The 21,555-nt window shown below is 41.4% G+C and overlaps 2 protein-coding genes across 8 annotated transcripts in view; one reads left to right on the plus strand and one right to left on the minus strand.

Moving 5' to 3' along the window:
* MAEA (macrophage erythroblast attacher, E3 ubiquitin ligase) overlaps positions 1-3,416 on the minus strand; it is a 48,681-nt gene extending 45,265 nt beyond the window's left edge. Inside the window, exon 1 of one of the 5 annotated variants that reach the window (XM_053975249.1) lies at positions 3,397-3,416. Coding sequence is in view for 2 of the 5 variants with exons in the window: in XM_053975250.1 (XP_053831225.1) it covers positions 3,247-3,315 (69 nt within the window). In the remaining 3 variants the exon portion in view is untranslated. Of the gene's footprint in view, positions 1-3,246; positions 3,351-3,392 lie in introns of those variants that run through there. The other 4 variants (XM_053975248.1, XM_053975250.1, XM_053975243.1 and 1 more) reach the window with 4 other exon arrangements.
* A 675-nt stretch (positions 3,417-4,091) lies between these two features.
* CTBP1 (C-terminal binding protein 1) overlaps positions 4,092-21,555 on the plus strand; it is a 234,096-nt gene continuing 216,632 nt past the window's right edge. For 2 of the 3 annotated variants that reach the window (XM_053975019.1, XM_053975015.1), the window contains exon 1: positions 4,093-4,176. The gene's annotated coding sequence lies outside the window, so the exon portion shown is untranslated. Of the gene's footprint in view, positions 4,177-21,555 lie in introns of all 3 variants that reach the window. The other variant, XM_053975016.1, reaches the window with a different exon arrangement.

Here is a 21,555-nt window from a genome sequence, read left to right on the forward strand (position 1 = left end):
TGTCAACAAAAGGTTACATTCTTTTACTACCACAACAGCAGTCAAACACTGGAATAGCTTTGCCAAGAGAGGCTGGAGTGTCCATCTTGGAAGATAATTGAGAAGAGTCTGGCCATGGTGCTGAGCAACCTGCTCCAGCTGATCCTGCTTGGAGGACAGGCTACTGGACTAGAATGTCTGCAGAGATCCTTTCTAACCTCAGCTATTCTGTGGATACAGGACAGAAACAACATGCATTTCATATAAACCCAGTCTCCTACATGTTTCCCTGTAACAATCCAAAAATTTAATTTCCATGAGAAATTAGTATCTTATTAGATCTGCTGTATTTTCCCTGAGAGAGATGCCAACAAAAGAACCAAACATTGGCTCAGAGAAGGCACTGACATATCCTGTGCTTCTACAACGTTCCTGTTGCAACTTTTTTTTTAAAGCAGTAGCAGATCAGCTAACTCAAAACTGCTTGCCAACAAACAGCCCAGAATATTTTCAAAAGTGATCATTCCTGCTTTTGGGTCTTCCATCTTCCACTTTTGGGGTCTTAGCCTATACAGCTTGCTATCACTTTAATAATTATTCATACTCTAAAGATATGGATGAATTATCCAGCTTGCTGTCATCACTTGTTTATTATTTTCAGCAAAGAACTCTGATAACAATGTTTGCATTCATTCATTTTCAAATTGTCAGCTTTCATCTTACATGCTCTCATCTGAGACTAGCAGAATTCCCCATCAGTAGGATTAAAAAAAAAAAAAAAAATTCCACAGCAGTTTGATAGAAGAATAGCTGACAACCTTCTTGTCCTTGAGAAGGGACTGGAGAGGCAGGGGGGGAAATATTCAAGAATTATTTTGTACACTTAAAGAGCTTCTCTAGATTCAGCTGAAGAACTGTATTTACTTCCCCTGAGCTGAACTGCTGAAGAAGGGCTCAAGTATTTCCACTCCAGTAGCAACCACAATTTAGCTCTGGAGCAGGGATTTCCCTCTGCAGTTTGAAGCACTCTTTCACATGAAAAGCGCTCTGTGGAACACACTGTAAATGTAGAACTATTACACAACTATTATCTAGTGATGCTGGCATGAGGAAGCTAGAGGGAGGAAACAGGAAGGATATAAATACAAGTCTGCAATCTTTTATATTTTACTCACAAAAGGGAAAATCACCAGAGCTCCAAGAGCTACATCTGAGCTACTCTGTTGGTGAATAAAAAAAAAAAAAAACACGGAATAGTGATACACATTCATTTTACACAGCATTTGAATAAACTGCAAATAAAAATTAAGATTCTCAGTTTCACAGAAACTTGTAGGCACCTGACTCCTAAAGATCAAAATGAGATTTCATATCAACTTATTTTAGTAGACTTTAGCCTTAGTGTTCATTTCTCTGTGCTGCTTTTTCACCTCCACCAGTAAAATGTTTTGATATATGACTCACAGCTAAGAACATTTCAGAGGACACATTCAAAAGATTTGAGCAGACACTGTTCTGGCAGGTTTTTTTAAACAATGAAAAATGTTACTAAAGATTACAGGAACAACCCAGAAGTTGAATGGCTGCTGGGAAGAGTCAATAAACATCACCTTTGCTTAGAAATTAAGAGTTTCAGTGCAAGGGTGTCTCAACCCTCTTAGTATTTAGCTTGCTAACTTTACAAACAACATTCCATTCTGTTATGTATATTTTTCTTGAGATATTTTAGGGGAAAAGAATGCTTGTAAAAATAAAAGAATTAGTCCAAAATATTCTCTACCTTTTAAATGGCTGGCACCTTGACAATTCATTTTAAGTCATAAGCACCAAAACAAAAAACTCACTGATCCTCACTGCCAGTGATTTTTCAGGAATGTAGCAATCAAATCAGTGGTAACAACTGGAATACACCTAAAATCCAGTCTTAAAACGATGTTCTTAACATTAAATGCCTTCACATTGTTCTGGCTATGGAAAGTGCCAGTGAGCTATTTTAAAATTTAGAGCCTGATGCTGTCAGGTTCAAAGTACTTCTGGATGACAGAAAGGAGCCTTCACATGTAAAAGGGGAATCAACACTTTGTCCTTCTCATTCTTGTACTGAGCAGAATGGAGCTGGTGGAGGAGGACATGCACAAGAACATGGCCAGAGAACCTGCAGAACCAACACTGTAAAGAGCACACAATGCTCAGCGTGTGAAGGACAGCATGATCTCAGCACCACAAAGTTGACTTTGCATAAACATCTTCTATAGACGGCAAAATGTGGATATGCTGACGCGAGAGGTGTCTAAAGAAGCATTTTGCAATAGAGATCCTTCTCCCAGGTCCTTTTCACAGTTGCTGCTATTTATGTGGTAAACCTCCTGTATATACAACTCGAGACTTCAAACAAAGGTTCCCGTTGATTCCTATGAGCATCATCCTTGCAGTTCAACAGTTCTCGGAGGCACTGAGCGTTAAGGTCATTCTGAGTCCTTCACCTGCCTCACAACACCTGGTTAAAGCCCAAGACCACCTATGCAGCCCTGGGAGACCTCCATCCTGCAGGCAGACCCAGTATGTCAAGGAACAGCTTCTACCAAACTGTATTTTGCTTATCCGCCTCCATAGCCCTCCAGTACGCCTGAACCTTTTTATATTTTAAGCTCATCTCCATCTTCGGGGGACCAAGCAGCCAGGGAACCATATTATACTGCCACCTCCACTCCCTCCCCTTTAACACGTCTCCTAACAACGCCACGTAGGTCCAGATAATCATCTGGGATGAGCACTTCAGGCAGTCCTCGGTGTTCCTGAGGGAGTACGTTCCACTCACACGCCCCAATCCCTCTCCCCCAGCCCGGCTCCGTCCGAGCCCACTCCCCCCTCACACCGCCCCGCGAGCACAAGGACCTCAATTCTCTCCCAGATCCTTTCCAGCTCTTTTTGCGTCCCCAGCGTGGCCCGGGGGCCTCCCCCGTCCCCTCAGGGCACGGAGACACCAGGGAAGAGCCGCATATTCCAGGCACGTCCCTCTCCCTCCGCGGAGGGGGATGGGAAGAGCAGCAGCGGAGCGGCACCAGCCGAGACGTCAAGCGGAGGAAAAACGAGGACAGACGGGAACTACGCGATGGGAATCGCTCCCAACCTCCATCCCACAGCCCCGGGGCTCCCGAGCCGGGGAGAACCGGGGGGGAAGAAGGGGCTCCCCCTCAGCGCTGCTCGGGCGGGACGCTGAGGGCGTTAACGCGCTCCCCCCCGCGCCGGGGGCGGCCCGGCACCCACCTTGAGAGTGGGGTACTCCTGCACCTTCAGAGTCATTGAGAGCTGAGCGGCTGATTCCTGCACCGCCATCTTGGATCGGGCACCGACCTCCCCCCTCCCTCCTTTCCCTCCCGCCCTCCTTCCCAGCGCGTCCCGGCGGGAGCTACCTACGGCGCGCGCGGCATGCCGGGAAACGGCGCGCGCCCCGCCCCGGCCCTCATGGACACGGGCCGAACCAACGCCGCGCTCTCTCCCCCCCCCGCCACCGCCGCGGCTTGGTACGCTCCGCGGGGGCGGTGACGGAGGGAGAGCGACGGCGCGCCGGCCAATGAGCGGCTCCCTCCCTCACGTGCCCCCGCCGTGAGCGTTGGCGCCGCCCCAGAGCCCGGGGAGCCGCGCCTGAATGGGCAGCGGGGAGGGAATGGGCGGGGCCGCGTGGAGGCGCGGACAAATCAAATGGGATGACGGCAGCGGGATAGGCGGGGTTTGGGGGGGGTTATGGACACCCAGCCACTCAGTGGAGGCAGAGAGCGATTTCCTACGGCCCAATCAGAACATGCTCTGGGGATCAGTGGGCGGGGCCTAAAAGTAAATTTTGCTGGTGACTTCAAACGGCCGTTTTAACACCCCCGAGGTGTCCGGGAAGGGGAGGGGCGGGGCGCGGGGCGGGACGCGTTGTGATGGACAGCGCCGCCAGCCAATGCTGTAGCCGCTCACTTGACGGGCAGGCTGCTGAACCAATGGTCGGTGCGTCTGGGGCGGGCGGGCGGAGCGGCGGGCGGCGTGTGGCTGTGTGTACATCGGGAGGGGCGGGGCCGCCCCCGTGAGTTCCGCGGGGCGGAGGGAGCGAGTGGCAGCCAGTGAGGCGGAGACGGCGGGAAGAGGTTTAAATAGCGGAGACGGCGGCAGCCCACTGCCCTCGGCTGCCCGGGCCGGCGCTGAGTTTCCCCGGTGAGCGGAGGCGTGGGGCGGGCGCAGCTCCCGCCGCAGCCGGGCCGGTCCCGCCCGCCCCGCGGGGGACGGGGTGGGAAGGGGGGGGTGGCTCCGTTCGGCCGCCGGGGTCTCTGGTGCTCTGTTCATGGCTCTCGCAGCCGCGCCGGGGAGCGGGGCCGGCGCCGCCGGGCGCTACAGGTGCGGAGTTGGGGCTGCTCCGGCCGGTGCTGGGTGCGCGGGCTCCCGGCGGGATCCCCGGCGGGCTGTGGATCTCCATGGCTGCGCTCAGAGGCTTTGCGTGACCCGCTGACCTCTGGCCGGCCCCTGTAAGGTGACAAGCACCGGTTTAAGCGAGCAGTAATTCCTCTGCCGGACGTACGTGAGTGTTTCCATTAAAAAAAAAAAAAAAAAAAATAGGGACGTGATCCTGCAGAGTTTCTTACTTGTGTGTGCGAGGGAATAAAACCACTCTTGGAGTGTCAGTCCTGGTATAAAAGCTGCTTTCTGGGTAATGCGTAGGGGGCAGTGTCTCGATGTTCTGCTCCTCGCTGTGACCTGGGCACCTCAGTGCGTGACACGGGGCACTGGGACAGACCTTCATCACAGCGTGTGCAGCAGCAGGGAAAGGTGCCCACAGCACCTGTACGCGCAGTAAATACAAACTCCATTCTGTTGCTGTTGCTGTCGATGTCAAAAGTTAAGTTTCTTGATGCACTGGCAGCAAATGTGCTTCAAGCAGTGTGCTGCTTGAGTTTGAAGCTTTAAAGAGACCCCAAAACCTGTCTCTATCAATAACCGTGATAATTTTTTTGCTCTCTAAACATTGTGGTTATGTTTTTACTGGTCTGCAGAAGACTGAGGGAAAATAAAGACCAGTACTTCCAGGAGGAGCAAACACATTTAACTTTCATGGTTTGAAAGAGCAAGTATGTTTCTGAGAATATTTGATGGTATTATTCCTGATGTGGATAGACCTCACTGCGCTGAAAATATCTGTCCACCACAAAGGGATGGGGGTAAATAAAAGGGAATGTGGGAAGTCATGTAGTCGAGGTTTGATTCTCTTTGGCTCTCAATTCTTAACTTTTTACTGATATTTGCTCACAGCTGCCCTAGCATTCAGCCTCGTGCTGACCATAACCAGTAAATGTATGCCTAAACATAATTTACCAAGCCCATACCAGGTGCAAAGCCTTTGTCTGAGAAGTGTGTTAGTAAAACTTTTGTGTTAGTTACACCTGGGATTAGCATTCATGTCTAGACACGATCTTGGGACCAGATCCTGCAAGAGGACTTTTATAAGGGGGATTTTGACTCCATTAAGGCTCTGTGCAGGGAATGGTTCACCCTGAGCTGCTTGGGTGGAGGATTGAAAACTTTGCTCAGTTGTTGCTGTATTTACAAACATAATTATGTGGCATTGTAAAATATTCCTGTTCTTCCTGTCTGTCTTAAATATCCTGTAAGCTAATATTTAGAAGGAAATTTGCTCTTGAGTATTCCTTGTGATTAATGGTACTGAGCAGCTTGAACCTGGCATACCTTAACTCTGTGATGCTTATAGGGATTGGAGAAGTGTGACTTGCCGTGTAGTTGATCAAGTCACGTACGTATTTGTCCAAGACACTTATTTGCAACAGGTTTTGTTTATATGTAATCTCTTAATTGTCCTTTCTGATAATACATTAGCTAGTTTAATGTGGCACAGATTCTCTGTGGATACAGGTTATGTGCTCAGACTGTCTTTAAACTGGAGGGTTATTGGTGAGGCTTTGTCAGACGTTAGTAGCCAGAGCTAAAGGGGTTGCTTGATGGAACAGATGGCCAAGCAACCATCATGTCAGAGAAAACAGCATGTATTCGTGTATTCTTAGTTTAACACAAGAGGGAGCATGTCTAATCTTTAACCTTTAAATATTGCAACTTCAGGGAGAAAGCTTGAAGTGTTGAGTGTCAACTAATTTACGTTCAAGGCTCCATGTGCAAATATTGATACAACCTATGCATATTTCTGGCTTGTTTTCAGCTTTAGCCTGCAGCTGTTGATTTATACTGTAAATGTTGGCATGATAAATGTGGGGATGAGAACTAAGCTAATGATCTTTTGAAGTTGTTAAAATCTGTAGTTTCCTGCTAAATGAAACAAAATATTTATGGCTATTGTTATTCTTGGGTATGGTCATTAATGTACTAAGGTTGTACTTTTTTCTTAAATATTAGGTTAATATATGTCTTCTGCTTAACCTACCATACAAACTTATAAAGCCGAGACTTAATTAAATTTAGTTTAATTGCCTATATACCTTTGCTTTTAGAGTTCTTATAAATCCTACCATTTTATTCTTCAATAGGAAGTATGAAGTTGGATCTACTAAGAAGTTTGGTACTGTATCTTTATTTTTTCCTTGTCCCCTGGTCTCATAAAAGGAAGATGAAAAATCAGCTTCCATTTTGTATTTCTTGGTATTGCCCATTGAATCATAATGTGTTAATGTTTGTCCTTGTTCAGTGTCTTGTTAATGTGAATTAGCAATTAGTTTAACTTAAGCAGTGTGCAGAGAATACTCCAAACCTTTAGGAGAACTTCATTCATTTGTTTCCAGTAGCCTTCCAGTTTGCTCCAGATTAATGATCAGAGAAAAACATCTGCCTACCATTAAACATTGCATGCAAATGATGTATCTTTCAGGAACATAAACACTCTGTGTGTTACTTGGTGGAGCAGAGCAGAAACCTCAGTGCTCTGCTTTCATACGCTGAAGAAAACTGCTGTGGATTGAGATTTTACCACGCTTGCTTCTCTTTCCTCTCCGTGGCCATTATAACCCCAGTGCCAGGTGGCAGAAGTGGGTGTGTGTCACCATCATTTCTTGTATTTGCAGACCAGACTGGCCTAAGGCATGAATGTGAAGGCCTGTGCTGGTTCAGGTGGGAAGGAGCACAGGTTGTCCCACTCTTCAGTAGAGTTCTCTTCCTCTGAGCAGGTGGGTGTGGTGGTATTGTCCTTGATACTGGATTCTCCATGTTTCTTGGCTATTCCCTATCAGTCAAGACTTATGCTTTGGTTTTCTTGCCCAGCAGGCTTAGGTTGCTGCACAGACTTTACAATAAAGGTGTATTTTTACTTTAAAAGAAAGTAGTAATGTGACTGTATAGCTCATGGTTTGGAGTTTTTTCCTTCATTTTGTTATTGTAACTTTAAACATAACTGAAAAGTGTCTTCGTATATCTGGCTTGTGAAAAAAGGCTGGCGAACTTTTATTTCTGTATCTGAGAGGAAATTGCCAAGAGTAAAAACCCAACAAACAAACAAAAGTAAAAGCTCCCTCCACCAAAACCCTACGATTGACAACAGCAGCAGCGATTGCCCTGATGTGCCACCATTTAGAGTGTAGTTGCAAAGTAGTAAATAGAGATCAAACGCTTTGTTTCCTTATTTTAACATGATTATGAGGACCCTTTCCTTATCCAGGGAAAATGCAGATGCCCTCAGCAGTTTGGGTTACCAAGTTACCATAATGAATTGGGGTTGAGACCTCAGTAGAGGCTGTGCTGGATTGTCTGTGGGAGCATTTTCATATCTCTGGTACCAATCTGGCACCTTTCAGGCAATGTGTGTAGAACTTATTTAGAAATTATCCCATATTTATGCAAACCGGGTTTCGATGTTAAGATATGTTTTATATTGCTTTTATTAAAAAAAAAAAAGAGGGGGCATTCACAATGTAGGTCAAATTCTTGTGAAACCTCTTTAATAAAAAAGACTTGCATTTGCATAAAAAAAGGCATGTGGGACTGCCTGACAAAGTGCACAGACTCCTGTAACTTTCTGAATTTTCTAAATGAGTGATTTAAAATGCAACGGGAAGGGGGTTTACCTGCAATATTTTTGGCCATAAGCATTTTTTCTTTTTTTTTTTTTTCCTTTCTGAATTACAGCCCCCTGAAAATGGGGGGGTTTAGAAAGAAAGTGCTGACACAGCCTTGACTACAGAGCAGTGCCCTGCTTGCTGCTGCAATAATTGTCCAGGCAGTGTTTTCTGCTTCCCTGCCATTTTGCTTTACATTCCTTCAATCCATTCCATTTTTAACTTTCCGAAAGTTTGGTATTATTGCGAGCCCCCGGCGTGTGTGCAGCCGCCGGAGGAGCGAGGTTGGCAGAGTAGCATGGACTTGTTAATCTCAGCCTGATCTTGTCAGCAACAGCAGAGCAGAGGGAGAGGCAGAGAACTCCGGCTGGGGCAGCGCTCCAAAGGTTCGTCTCTTATTTTTTTTATCCCTAAATTGCGTCTCCGCGGCCAAGTGCTGGGTGTGCGGGGCGCGGGGGCTCCGCGGCGGGGCCGGGTGCGCGTTCGGCCGCGGTGTTTGTGCCGGGGGGAGGCTTCGGCTCGGAGACGGCCACGGCGTGTGTGTGTTACGGCCGCGGAGACGCCGAAGGAGAAGAAACCCTGTTGGTTCTCCATGCAAATGACCGCTTTGGTTGTAACAAAAGCCTTGATGTTGGGCTTGGAAAAATGATCTGACAGTGTAACAACCCCAGGCCACTTTCGCCATGTTTTTGTTTATTCATGTTTCATTCCGTCTTCCGTAGCTATCTCGCAGATGTTTCTAATTTCACTGTTTGTTGTTGGTTTGCGGTTGTTTTTTTTTTTTTTTTTCCCTCTCTCTTTCTTTTTACACCGTCGAGCCTTTTTGGAGTTAGCAAGAAAACGTGTGAAAGAATGTTAACAAAACAGAGAGGTGTTGCAGATGTTTATACTTTAGTTCTTGCGTTGCGCCTGGCGATTCTGGCAGAGGGATTCGGTGCATATGAAGGAACGTAAGAAGCATCTGTTTTACCTACCGAGCTTGTGGTTTCGAAATGTGCCCATTGTAACTTGAATATTTACATAAACAGATGAAGTGAGCACGTTCCCGGTGCAGTGTGGCAGGTCGAGATTCTCATTTGTTTGCTACTGTTTTTGAAGGGGGGGAGGAAGGGGGGGGGATCCAAAAGAGCAAGGAAAGGAATATCTGTGACACAACATGTATGCTCCTAGATAAACTCCTGCCATCTCGGAGTGCCTTTAAATATTTGAACAGCTTCCGTTAAGTCAAATAAAATTGGTTACCATGAGAAACAAAAAAGTCTAATAGAATAGTTGAGCACACTAATGAAAATCGGAATGTAACATTGTTTCAGAATCATTCAAGGAACTGGATTAGACAGAAAACCTTGTCAATAACGGTCGTAGTGACACATTTAAACATTTTTCCTTCTGAGATCCTGGAAAACAGCAGTACACACAGTACAGAAATAGCAGAGGTGGAGGGTATGTTATCTTACAGTTGCATAAATTGAAATGTAATTGTCTACTAATGATATTAAAATCAGTCTGGTTGTAGAATTTTATGCTTGATGAATGTATCGAGGCATACACAAATAAAATCTGAAATCTTAAAGGACAACGATTCAATGTCCAAAGCCAGTGGTTAAATCAGATGTGGTAACTATGGTGAGAGGTAAAGTTACTTAGCTTCCCACAGACCATGCATATGTGGGTTTCTTTTCGTATAATGGAGATTAAGGAGAAAAGGATTAGAAAATCTAAAGAGAAATTTTGAGTAGGAGACCTGTAGTCTTGCTCTGGGAATTAACACTGTGGAGGCTTTTAAAAGAGAGGCAGGGTGGAAGTAAACACTCTCTTGTAATATATATTGATGATAATTCTAGAAAGGAGTCTTTCTGGTTGGGAATATCAACAACGGCTCATGCATACAGGAACAAAATCAATCCTCTCCATATTAAAATAATCCTCCTACTCCAACAAAACAAAAGCAGAACCCAGCATAGATTCTCACATTACTCAGTGAAAGCACAAAATCAGGTGAAGTCTGCTATTCTGAATGAATGAATTTTAGGTTTTTGCAGAATGAAGCAATATTGATTTATTTGGATTGCTTCACATTCCTATTTTAAGCATGTGTATGATATGTGTTTAGGATTTTTTTAAACTTCAAAAATGGTGGTCATAGGAAGTAGGAAATAAAATCAGAGCTTAGTGTTCTAGCTGGTAAATATTGGGGGAGTTTGGACTGCATCCAGAGAGACTTGGACCATGTTTCTGATTTTCCTTGAGTTGAGAGGCTTCAGTGTTATCTTGAGCTTCTCAGGGAAGAACTTGAGATCATACTGATCAGCTCCAAGGGGCATGGGAAGGATTGTCCTGCTTGCACATAAAACTCTGGTGTTCTGAGAGAGCCACCAGAGATGCTAATTAGTGATTAGTGAGTTGAAAGCTTAGGAAACAGAAAGGGGAGAGGTCAGGTTCAATTTCCAGCATAGAGGGACCAGTTCCTTGCAATGTGAAAAGTACATTTGCTATGAAAGTGCAGAGACATCTGGGGGACATGAGGTGCGTTCAGCTTTCTTGTAATAGGTGCTAAAGTGTATTGGGGTTTTGGCAATGCATTAGACACATCTTTAATAAAATACTGTAAAGTTTTGGGTTTCCCCTCCTCCCTGCCCCCACTGAGGTTGTAAAACACTTGTTTTATGAGAAGTTGGCAGGGGAACTGCTAGTTGAGCATAGCCTAGAAGCACGGAGTTTTAAGGTGTTTGTGGATTTGCTAGGAAACGCTTTGAGCTTTTTGTGGGTCATAATCCCAGTTTCCCTATCAACTGCTCTTAGAGGGTGTTATCAGGTACCTGTTCAGGAGAGTGGGTTCACTATCACTGTGAAACACTGCTCGTTAAATCCATGAATGGAATGTATGCAGGCCAAATCATAAAAAATAGACCCAACAACAGTGAAATTCACATTTGTTACAAACTGTTTTCACCCATAGGTCAACACATTTTATTGATTTTTCTGTTTAAATTGTCACTTCTTCAAAGGTATTAAAAGTTCACTAATTGTATTCTCTGCTAATAAGGAGGAAGAGGAAGAAAAAGTATTGAATTGCTGCTATCAGTGGACAATATTTTGCTTTCTTCTTCAAGTTGGAGTTGACATTTATGGAATGATACATTGTTATTGCATTAATAATGGCTTATTATTTCACAGGAACATTTTTATTTGTATAGAGATTGCTATTTTAGATTGAAGCAGAAAGCTTCCATATCTAGAGCAAAACTCAGATATCGCTATTGATGAGTAACAATTAATTTCCTTTTCAGTGTGTTTTGAAATTGTTTTATCATCCTCCTTTATTAGGATGTATTATATTTAAGAACAACCAACCTGGTATTTCAGGCACAGGATGCTGTATAACCTAATGGATAGGAGTAGTGGAATTGGAAGAAATAGTGTTTTTTGTTCTTTGCAATTGGATTAGGGCAGATCAATTCACCTTTCTTTTTCTGTTTTCCATCTACAAAGCAGGTGTAATGGTAATTCCTTCAATATCTACTGATGAAATTTTGAGATAAGCAATATTTTGTCTTAACAGCAGCATGCATGGTGGGTACTGACACATTTGCATCAAAAGTCCTAAAACATTAAAAAGAATTAAAATACTACTGATTTGATAATAAAATGTTTCCAGAAAAAAAAAATCTGAGTTAGTGCTGATGAGGCTTTTTCAGACACTTGTGACTAATGTGGTGTTTTGTAGGGTAGCTGAATATCAGCTGGCTGGTTAGTACCTTGAGAGTGAGAATTGACAGATTATACATGTCTGGTTTAAATCTTGAACAAAGGCAGCAACTGACAGAACCAGAGGACACAGTCTCAAGCTGCACCAAGGGAAATATAGGTTGGATATTCGGAAGAAGTTTTTTACAGAAAGGGTGATGAAATCCTGGAATTCTCTGCCCAGGGAGGTGGTGGAGTCACCATCCCTGGATGTGTTTAAACAAAGCCTGGATGTGGCACTGGGTGCCAGGGTTTAGTTGAGGTGTTGGGGCTGGGTTGGACTTGATGATCTTGAAGGTCTCTTCCAACCTGGTCATTCTGTGAATTCTGTGAAAAGATGGGCTGTTATTTGTCTAATCTGATCAGTTTAAGCAATTGACAGAGAAGTGCATTTACATATAGAACTTGATGACAAAATTTAGGAAATGATAGTTTGAAGTACAAATTGCACCTTAAGTTTCCACAGTTTCCTTCACATGTGACCCTGCTTCAGTTATCTGCTCGTATCTTTATCTTTGTAGACAGCAGAGTCAGTATTTTGTTACTGAAAATGATCACTTGCTGTGGTTTGGTTTGGGGTATTGTTTTTTTTTTTTTAATATAATTGAAATAGCCCCTAACACTTTAAAAAATATACTTTTATTTTTCTGTTTAAAGGACAGGATTTTATTCTAAAAAGAACTCTAATATTAAAAAACAAATTTTCCAACAGTATTTCCTTTGAAAGGAATATTTTTCTTCATGTGCAGAACAAGACAATATGGCTTAGTTTGTAAAATTTGTTTATACAATGGTATTTTCTGAGTACACAGTGCCTGGAAAATGTCTTAGCACATAAAAAATAGAAAAAAATACAAGCTTTTATATCCAAACAGCTCCTGTTTATATTTCTCAATAAGAGGTGTGTGTGTGGAGAAGGATTCTTGTAGCTTTGAGAAACTGAGTGTATGCTTTGTCTTGTAAATGATGTCATCAGTTATCTTGGTAAATCTTAGAACAGCCACTACATGACAATTTCCCTTTAGAACAGTAAAGATCAGGTGGTGTTTCTGTGGAAATCATTCTTACTTATGCTGTGTTTTTGAGATATTTCTCTACCTTTCTCAGGTATCCATGCTTGGGTTTTGTAGAGGAAAGTTAATCAGGGATAATGTTGTGATCTGGTAATGCCTGTGCAAAGTGGAATATATTCCCAGTGTTTTGCAAGGAGATAATGATGGTTTGAAAGCTTTTGTATGCCTTTTTTTTTTTTTTTTTTTTTTTTGGTAGATCTTTCATAAATTCCCTGCTTTGCTTACTGATATGCCTCCAGAAAGAGTATGGCATGACATTTTCTCATAGCTTCTTTTAAACTGTAAAATGTATGTGTATCTTTTCTGGTGCTTTGTTTATGCTGTGCTGTGACAGACAAGTAGAGATTAAAAAATGCTATACTTTAGAATACTTAGAATAATATAGTCTTTAAATAACAACTTCTAAGATCCTCTCTTCTTTTATCCTTCATCTCTGCAGTGAGGGAGTGGTATCAGGGAGAGATAGTCATTCTGACTTTTTCATATAAGTGATGTGAATTTGATCTAATGCAGTTACTAAATCATTCCTCAGGCCTTCCAGTACAAATAGATACAAAAAACATCCATGATACCATTCCACGTGAGTTGAGAGGTGACCAGGGGCGTTCAGACTGTGAGAAACAGGCAAAGAGATGTGTTACATTTAAATTGTTGTGCACAGGTTGATGTGTTTCCTCAAATGTTGGCACAGAAATTAAAGAAAAGATCCTGTTTACTTTTAAGGTCAAAGTGTCTGGGAAGGACTCACTTGAGAAACAATTGCCATTTCTCATTTTACTCTATGACTGTGGGACAGGAAATGGATTTTGCAGATTTTCACCTCCTGGGAAGTCAGCTTGAAGAAAGTAAAGATTGTAGTAGAGTCATTGGACCATGTTAAGCAAATAAAATAATTTAATCTATTTGGGATAGAGTGTATTACTTTCAGCCCTATGTTGTTAGACTGCTGAAGATGTCAAAAACAGGGTGTGTTCACCCTGTTGGAGCAATGTTAAAAATGTAACTTTTCTGATCGTTATAGGATTATATCAAAATCCAAACACTTACATCCTGGCTGTGCGTGAAGGTTTCTGCACCTTATTGATACTTAATTTGAATAAGACTGAATTAAATCTATGTCACATTGCTTTTAATTTGAGCATCTCTGCCCACCTAATTAAAGGAGAGCTTAACCTGTGGAAATGCTAAAAGCTTGCACAGAAAGGGATGTCTGATCCTGCTTGACTGGGGGCAGCAGTGTAAACCTAGAGAGGACAAGAAGTTAGCAGTAGAGTGCACAAGTTGGAGGAATAGATAGTTTCAAGTTTCTAATTAGCATTGCACACCAAAGTTAGTAGATGCACAGATAGGTATGGCAGATATTTCTAGCAGTCTTTAATGTCATTCTATGTTTTGTATATTTGCACTTGATTTTGTTCTGTATTTGACTACAAATTTACCTCTGTTCTGCATTGTTTGTTTTAGTATTTGTAGTTGATTGATAGTGTTTTGTCTTGCAGTAATGTGTCCTAAATGCATATACATAATTTTCTTTTCCTGATTTAGAGTCCATTGGCAGTTTCTCTGCCTAGTGCTAGTCACAGATTTCTCAGAAATGCCAGTAAGATTTTATGTTCCTTTAGATGTGCTTCTAGATGAAGCAATGACAGAATTGGGTAAGGAAAGGCACAGCAGTCTGGTCTTGAGTTGATTTGTTGATTGTGGTTGTTCAGATCCCTCTTGGGAGAGAGGGACAGTCTATTTGCAAGCCTGAAGATGTAAGTTGGTGTTTTCTGTAGAGGTCTACAGGATAAAATGCTAAACTGACCCTTCTCCTAACATATGGGCAGCATGTTCTAATGAGAATTATAAGTACAGTCTGGGAAGATCCTCAGTCTGTTTATGATTGCTTCTGTCTCAATAAACAACTCCTTGCCAGCTCTTTTCTATCCCGGTGCTTTGATTTTGTGGGCAATTTCTGTCTGCATAATATCGATGAGTCAGAGTATTGTCAGCTAGAGTACCTCAAATTATATGAAAGGACATAGAGTACAAAATATTTTCTAGTGTTTTGAGAAGAGATGATGACATTCTGACAATTGAAAGGTAAGACTGAAATGTGCAGGGCACCCTGCTATGCATTTCTGATTCATGTTTTGGGAGCAATATCCTCAGCTGGACTGGAGTAATTTTTGGGAAGCCACTTCTCTGGTTGACAGCCATTTTCACAATGCTATTTCCAGGGAATTCTGACAATGTCATAATTGGAAATTAATGGTTGATAAGAAGTGATCTGCACCTGGAACAGTAACTTTTTTAATACCTGGTATCAATTTTCCAATGCTTCCTTAAAGTTAGAGTACCTCTCCTTTGTGATATTTTTAATAGCTTTGTGTTATAAAAAGTGAGGGCTTTTGTGTAGAGTCTCAACTGTTACTTTCAGATTGAGATGACTTTGTATCCTGAAAGGTGTTGTCTTAATGTCACCATCTGGCTTTAAATTTTAATTCCTAAAACACGTTACCAGTTACCATCCCGTAGTTGCACTTTGAATTATGTGGGTATCTTCCAGCTCAGGGTATTGAATAATTCTGTGATCTTTCTTATCACAATAGGCTTTTTTTAGGGGTGCAGGCAGTAATTTCTAAGAGTGTGATCACTGTAGTTTCAGTCTTCTTTCCTAAATTTGTAATTGGTATAAAATTGGTCATAGTTTGCAGTGACCAAGTTTGTATAGCTCTGGAAGAAATTTATGTGTGTTGCAGTCCAGGAAACCAGTGTATACCTGAAGCTGCTCTGAGGGCTTTTTATGTGCCCGTGGTTATTTATTGTAACTATAGAAAGTCTTTTATGTTAGTAGGCTGTTACCCAATGCTAATTAAAAATGACAGTCACTATTGTTGCAAACAGTGACCATTGACTATGCAGTAAAACCATCTGAAGAAGCCTATTAACTGCAAAATGGCTAAAAATATGCAGTGTGGATATGAATTTGCCCCATCATCCTGAGAAGTTTGTCTACAGTAAGGTACCTATTGAGTGTTTTTCTCTTAAATTAGCTTTTTTGTTATTATCAGTCTTTGCATGTGTTTTAGACCCTTAAAATGAAAGGTGTGATGTAAACACTAGGTATTAAAAGGATCAGATAATTTTAATGTGATTTTTAAGAGGTATTTGTAGACTTCTAGCTTTGACTTGCTGCACTTTGATAGCAAAAATGTTACGTATTTCATCAGTTTGAGAATGCAGTAAAGTTTTAATTTAGAAATAGCGTTATGCCCAGCTACTTGTTAAAATAATCCTGTGTATTGGTTTCAGTGCCGTGAAAGTTTTACACAGTTTGCAGTGTGGTTCAGTATTTTTTCAGATTGGTGTTTGCATTGATGTCAAGACTGACAGTAAAAATGGGTCTCATAAAAAGTAGAATAAGGCAGCAGATTGCAATTCAGCATTATATTTTCTTCAGTTGTTCAGCATTGATACATACCTCTGGATAGGACAGTTAACTCGAGATTAAATTAAAACTAAGTTCAGTTCAAATTTTAAACGAAATAAAATACCGGCACATTAGCTATCACTATGCAGTGAGAAAGAAATTGTCTTTTATTATGTGTGTGCTGATTCTCTAAGGAAGAATATTGTTCTTTCATAAAACCATTATGAGTAATGGAACCGATGTCTATACAAAATGAGTCTATATGGGGTTTTAACAAAACAGTGATGTATCAAAGAAGGTGGTTCCCAGCAGTATTTTCTTGTCAAATGCATTGCATCTCTTAAGCTTTATGGGTCCAGCTTGTCAGCAGAATAAACACACATCCTGTTGCTGTTTACTTATGCTACCAAAATAAATAACATGACATTCAACCGAAAGTATTTTGCATTGTCCAAGACAAACATCCACGGCAATTGGCAGTCTCATGTCCCACATCACACTCTGTGAAGGAGGTTTCCCTCTTCAACCCTGACTCTTAAGCAATTGGGAAGGTTATGCTAAACAAACATCAGGGGGAATTCCTGCTGCAGTTCTCTTGTGGGAAAGGAATTTGTCATGTTGCCAATTGCAAAACCCAGATCCAACAAGAATCTGAAATTTGAATTGACAAGCCAAAAGCTTCCATTGTTTGAATTTTCAGAGATCCTGGTACAATCCAGAAAAAGCGTCTTGAAAGTTTTCTGTTTTCAGAAAAGTGTGGTGGAACTCTGTGGGAGATTACCCAGCCTGGTTATAGTGCCTTATTAAACCAAATTATAGACCAGCTTTCTATTGGACACTGTGTCAGTATAGGTGGGGAAAAAAGCATATCCTGAGGAGTCTGTCAGAGCATGAAACAGGAAACACAAGATGGATTCACACCAGCAGTAGTTAAAGAACTGTGGGAGTGAACAGAAAGTTCTCTGCAAGCCTAACCTGTGGTACTGATGGATGCTGGTGATGCTTGAAGAAACACTAAAATTGCAGTGATGTGCTGAGCTGGTTGTAGTGAAAGGCTTTGTGGGCTCTGAGAGACTAAGAGGTTGCAGGTAAGGTGATAATACACAGTGGTCTCAAAAAGATCTACCATTCTTTTTGTCATACTGATGAGAAAGAAGGCTTAGATTCATCAGTGTCTCTGTATCCTGCTCAAAGTGGAAACTGCAATGGATTTTTCTTCGCCTTCAGAGCAAAAAGTGTCCTACAGCAAGTTCTGTAGTCACCTGATGATCTATATATGAGATTTCCTCTTTTCTAGAGAAAGTATCTGAGATCTTTTCACCAACTGCACTTAGTGCTTAAACCATAAAATTTACAGTCTTCATCTTCTCCTTTCTGTGTGGTGTGGGGATGGGTTATTTGCCAAGACCTAATACCTATTCAAGCAGAGCAGAAAATTCACTGAACCTGGAAATAAAGTCATGCATTCAAATGGGAGGAGTTGATACAACCCACATCTTCTACAGTGAGAAGCCTTCTTTGCATTGCTTTTCCCTTATTAGTGATGGTTCTTTCATACCTTGTAAATCCCTTCCCTGGGGAGGATATGATAGAGGCACTTAGATTACAGTGCAAGAGGGAGTGTGAAATTGCCACCTTATTTTTGTGGCTGCTGTTGTCAAAGCAGGCATGATTCCATTTTACTGTTCTTTTTGACTGGGGATTTGCTATTGCAAGATCTGAAATAAACTACTAATCATTTATATTTGCTTATTTTTGCTTTCCAGATTCAAGGTATTGTATGTCACAGGGTACTGTTTTTCTAAACACAGAAATACTTCCTGATGTAGGCTCTTTGGAGATGCATGATCAATAGTGCCATAAAGCATTTTAGACACATTTAGGTTGTGTAATGAGAAATGTTATAAGAGGTGTGTCATAATTAGGTGTTAAAAAAAAAACTGGTGTTGACCCAAACTTTTTTTTATATATTCTTCATTTGGGATGTGTGGGGTGCCATGATAGAAAGAAGACTGAACATAAGTATCCCTGCTACTTCATATGTGAAAGCACAAAAAACAAAAAGAGGGGTGCTGTCAGTTTTCAGTTCTCTGTGTTTCATAGTGTGGCACCTTCATTGTGGGCTTGTGCATCCTTGAGAGTCAGTTAAGAATTATGCTGTGATATTCAAATTATCGAGCAACTTTCTGCTTCAAGTGTTTGTATGAGCTCAGGAGAAAGAATTTGTTCCTTCCTCTACCTGGTTCTGGTGGAGAAGGCTCACATGTGATTTTATAACATTTAGTTCTAATTCCAGATAATTTTTAGGAAGATGGTTGGTTGTGGGCATGCACTTTAGGCAGAGGTACGCTTCTGTGGGCGAGGTATGCTTTTTTGATAAGGAATTGATGCTGGAAATGCTTAGATTCTTCTTTGGTCATTGAAAAAAAAAAAATCAGATGAACCCTTGGGTGTTCCAGAAATTTGTGTTAAAACAAGACTCTGATATCTCCTGGGTGAAATGGTTGCTGCTTTTATGAGTTATAGATCTCCATACTTCAAGACAGCAGAAGGAAAATGTGTGATTTAAAGATGACATAGAAACTTTTATTGCTCTGGATTCAATTTGTCGTATAAAACTATTGTTGTAGCTGATGCTGATCAAGTCATAGGTTAAGGTGATGGTCACATTTATCCAGTGTTTGTAGCTCTCTGATAGTTTGATGTGGCTTTAATGGATTTGGATTATGGTCGATAAGCTACAAAGATGACGTAGACCTGAAAGGTAAGGCAATAACCACCACCTCTGTCTTGTGTCTTAGTCAGGTTTACAGCACAGCAAAACCCTGCCAAGCAATATAAAACCTTGTTAACATCTGTTGGGTATTAAAACAAATCACTGGTACCGTAATGCCTTGTTCCTCTTAAAGCTGAACATTGTTTCCTCCTTCCACCTCTGTTGGAATCACCAGGGGATAATCTTGGTGATACAGAAATGTGCTGTAAATCATGGTATGGCCAAGCAATTACCAGGACAAAATTAAGATAATGCCTTTAGTATTCCTTTGTATTCCTTTTCGGTTTGTGTACTAGATTTTTTGTTCGTTACTTCTTGTTCTTTGTATATGTTGCATTCTGAAATTGTCAGTGTTGGAAAATATAAGGCTGAACATTGGCGGGAAATCAACAAATAATAAAAGTCTGTCTGATATAAAGTCCTTTTCTGAGCTAGAACTGGCAATAATGTTATTTAGAGACTGGATTTTCAATGTTGAAGACCTAAAGTTTGGAAATAATCTAAAAAAAATAAATTTCACTTTTGCTCTAAAGAAGCTTTGTGACTTTTTCTATTTATCTGTGATGGGTTGCTGGAAGAATTATCTTGGAAAAACAACAGCTGCTTTCAGCTTTTATTTGGGTCAGATGTTTTTGTAATATAGCATGTTTAATATCGGGACAGAAATGAATCTGTAATTATAGAAATGCCTTTCTGTGAAGTGACATAAACTGATACAGCGAGTGAGAGCAATGTGTGAGCTGCACATCAGCCATGTGTTGCAATCCTGGAGCAGTAGAGGTGATGACACAACTGTTCCTGGGTATTTGTTTTCCATCAATATGAGAACTGCGGGAAAAGGCAAGGCAAACAATCCAATAAGAAGGTGTGTGCCCGTGTGATACTTATGAGGAAAAGCATCTGGTTTGTCAGTTTGCTCATGATTTTATCTGTGAAAGTTACTGATAAAATTGTGATGTATTACTTCACCTGTAGTGATACTGAGGTTGGCTACAATATTGAGACCAAGACCCTTTAATTTCTCACATTCAGCTTTTTAAAATGTTTGTTTGATGTGAGGCAGTTCTAGGATTCTTTCAAGATTTTTTGTTTTTTTTCACAGTACTTCATTTTATGCCGGATTTCACTGCAAGATACTAAATTCTACTAAATTATACTAATTTTTAAATTGTATTAAATTATCATATAGGCTTAAGTCTTGGAAAACCCAACTTGGAATGAAGAATAAAAGAACTAATTAAAAGTTTAATCTGAAGAGAAGGTTGCTAAAGGTCAGTGTAACAGCTTTTAGGTGTGCGAGAAGTATTTGGTGGGAGAGTACAAAAAATACTGAACTTGGATCAAAGCAAGAGAGAGTCAGGCAGGTTGAACTTTATCATCCAACCAGAAGATATTTCTTTTTTTTAAGCATAATGGTACAGAAATTCTGGGGTCCTCTGCCTGGAAATCCTCCACAGTCTCTGTTACCTGAGACCTTCATCTCCTGTTTAGACAACTCTGTGGGGATTGAGGGAAGATGATCTGAGCTAGGGAAAGGAGCAGCCCAGGTGACCTCTTGAGCTCTCCCTTCCAGTTACTTTTTCTATGAACCTAAGAATAGAATAGCACAACTATGAGAAGTTTCAGTCCCTCTCACTTTTTTTTTTAATTGTGCTTTTTAATGAAGGGATATAACTCTGCATGTTTTATTTGTTTTTTGGCATGTGGGTTCTGGGGCAGTCAACTGTTGGCAATGACTACCATATTTAACCAATTTCCAGTGTGAAGCTATGAGTGCTATGAGCTATCAGTTAAAGATTCAATCTGTCCATTTAATTAAAGTGTTCTTCAGCACTTCCTAGTGTGTGCAAGGACACGGGTAGGCAGTTGTTTGGGAGCACCAGTCAATGAGTTCATGAGATCTGTGCTCTGGTTTTCATCCCTTTTCAAAAAATCTCTCTTCAGAGCGTGCCAGCTTTCCCTATTTTACAGTTTGGCTTTAAAGATATGACATGCAGCTCTGGAAAGTTTTCATCCTGTGGTTTGATTTCTTTTTTTTTAACTGGTGTGGCCTGCTATTTTATGAACTCTCTGAGTGTGTTTGTGTAAATGCTTATTCAGCCCTCATGGGATTATTCATGACTATATTGCTGAAGCATTTGGGAGTTCATTATGGTCCATAGTTCCACATGAATTAAGTTGTTTTCTCAGAAAGTGGAGTTTTTAAAGAATTTTCTTCTTGATTTCCAGAGCTGTTTGGCTAACTGTTGTGTTATTGTGCAATTGCTGCTTGGGCAGTGAAAGCTCAGCATCTGCAGACCTTCTCCTTCTGCCCAGGCCCTGATTCAGATGCTGAATTTCCAGCACAGGTGGGGCTGCATGGGTCAGGCTCCACTCTCATTGTTTGCACCCTTTCATGGAGTCCACTTCTGGAGAACCTCCTTTTCCCCTCCCATCCCTCCAAAGATGAGAGATTTAATGAGAAAACCTTAATGTCCTCCCAGCACAGGCTTAGTCACACCAATTGAGTGAACCTAA

Source organism: Vidua macroura, chromosome 4 (genome assembly GCF_024509145.1).
Source record: "Vidua macroura isolate BioBank_ID:100142 chromosome 4, ASM2450914v1, whole genome shotgun sequence".
Taxonomy (NCBI): Eukaryota; Metazoa; Chordata; class Aves; order Passeriformes; family Viduidae; genus Vidua; species Vidua macroura.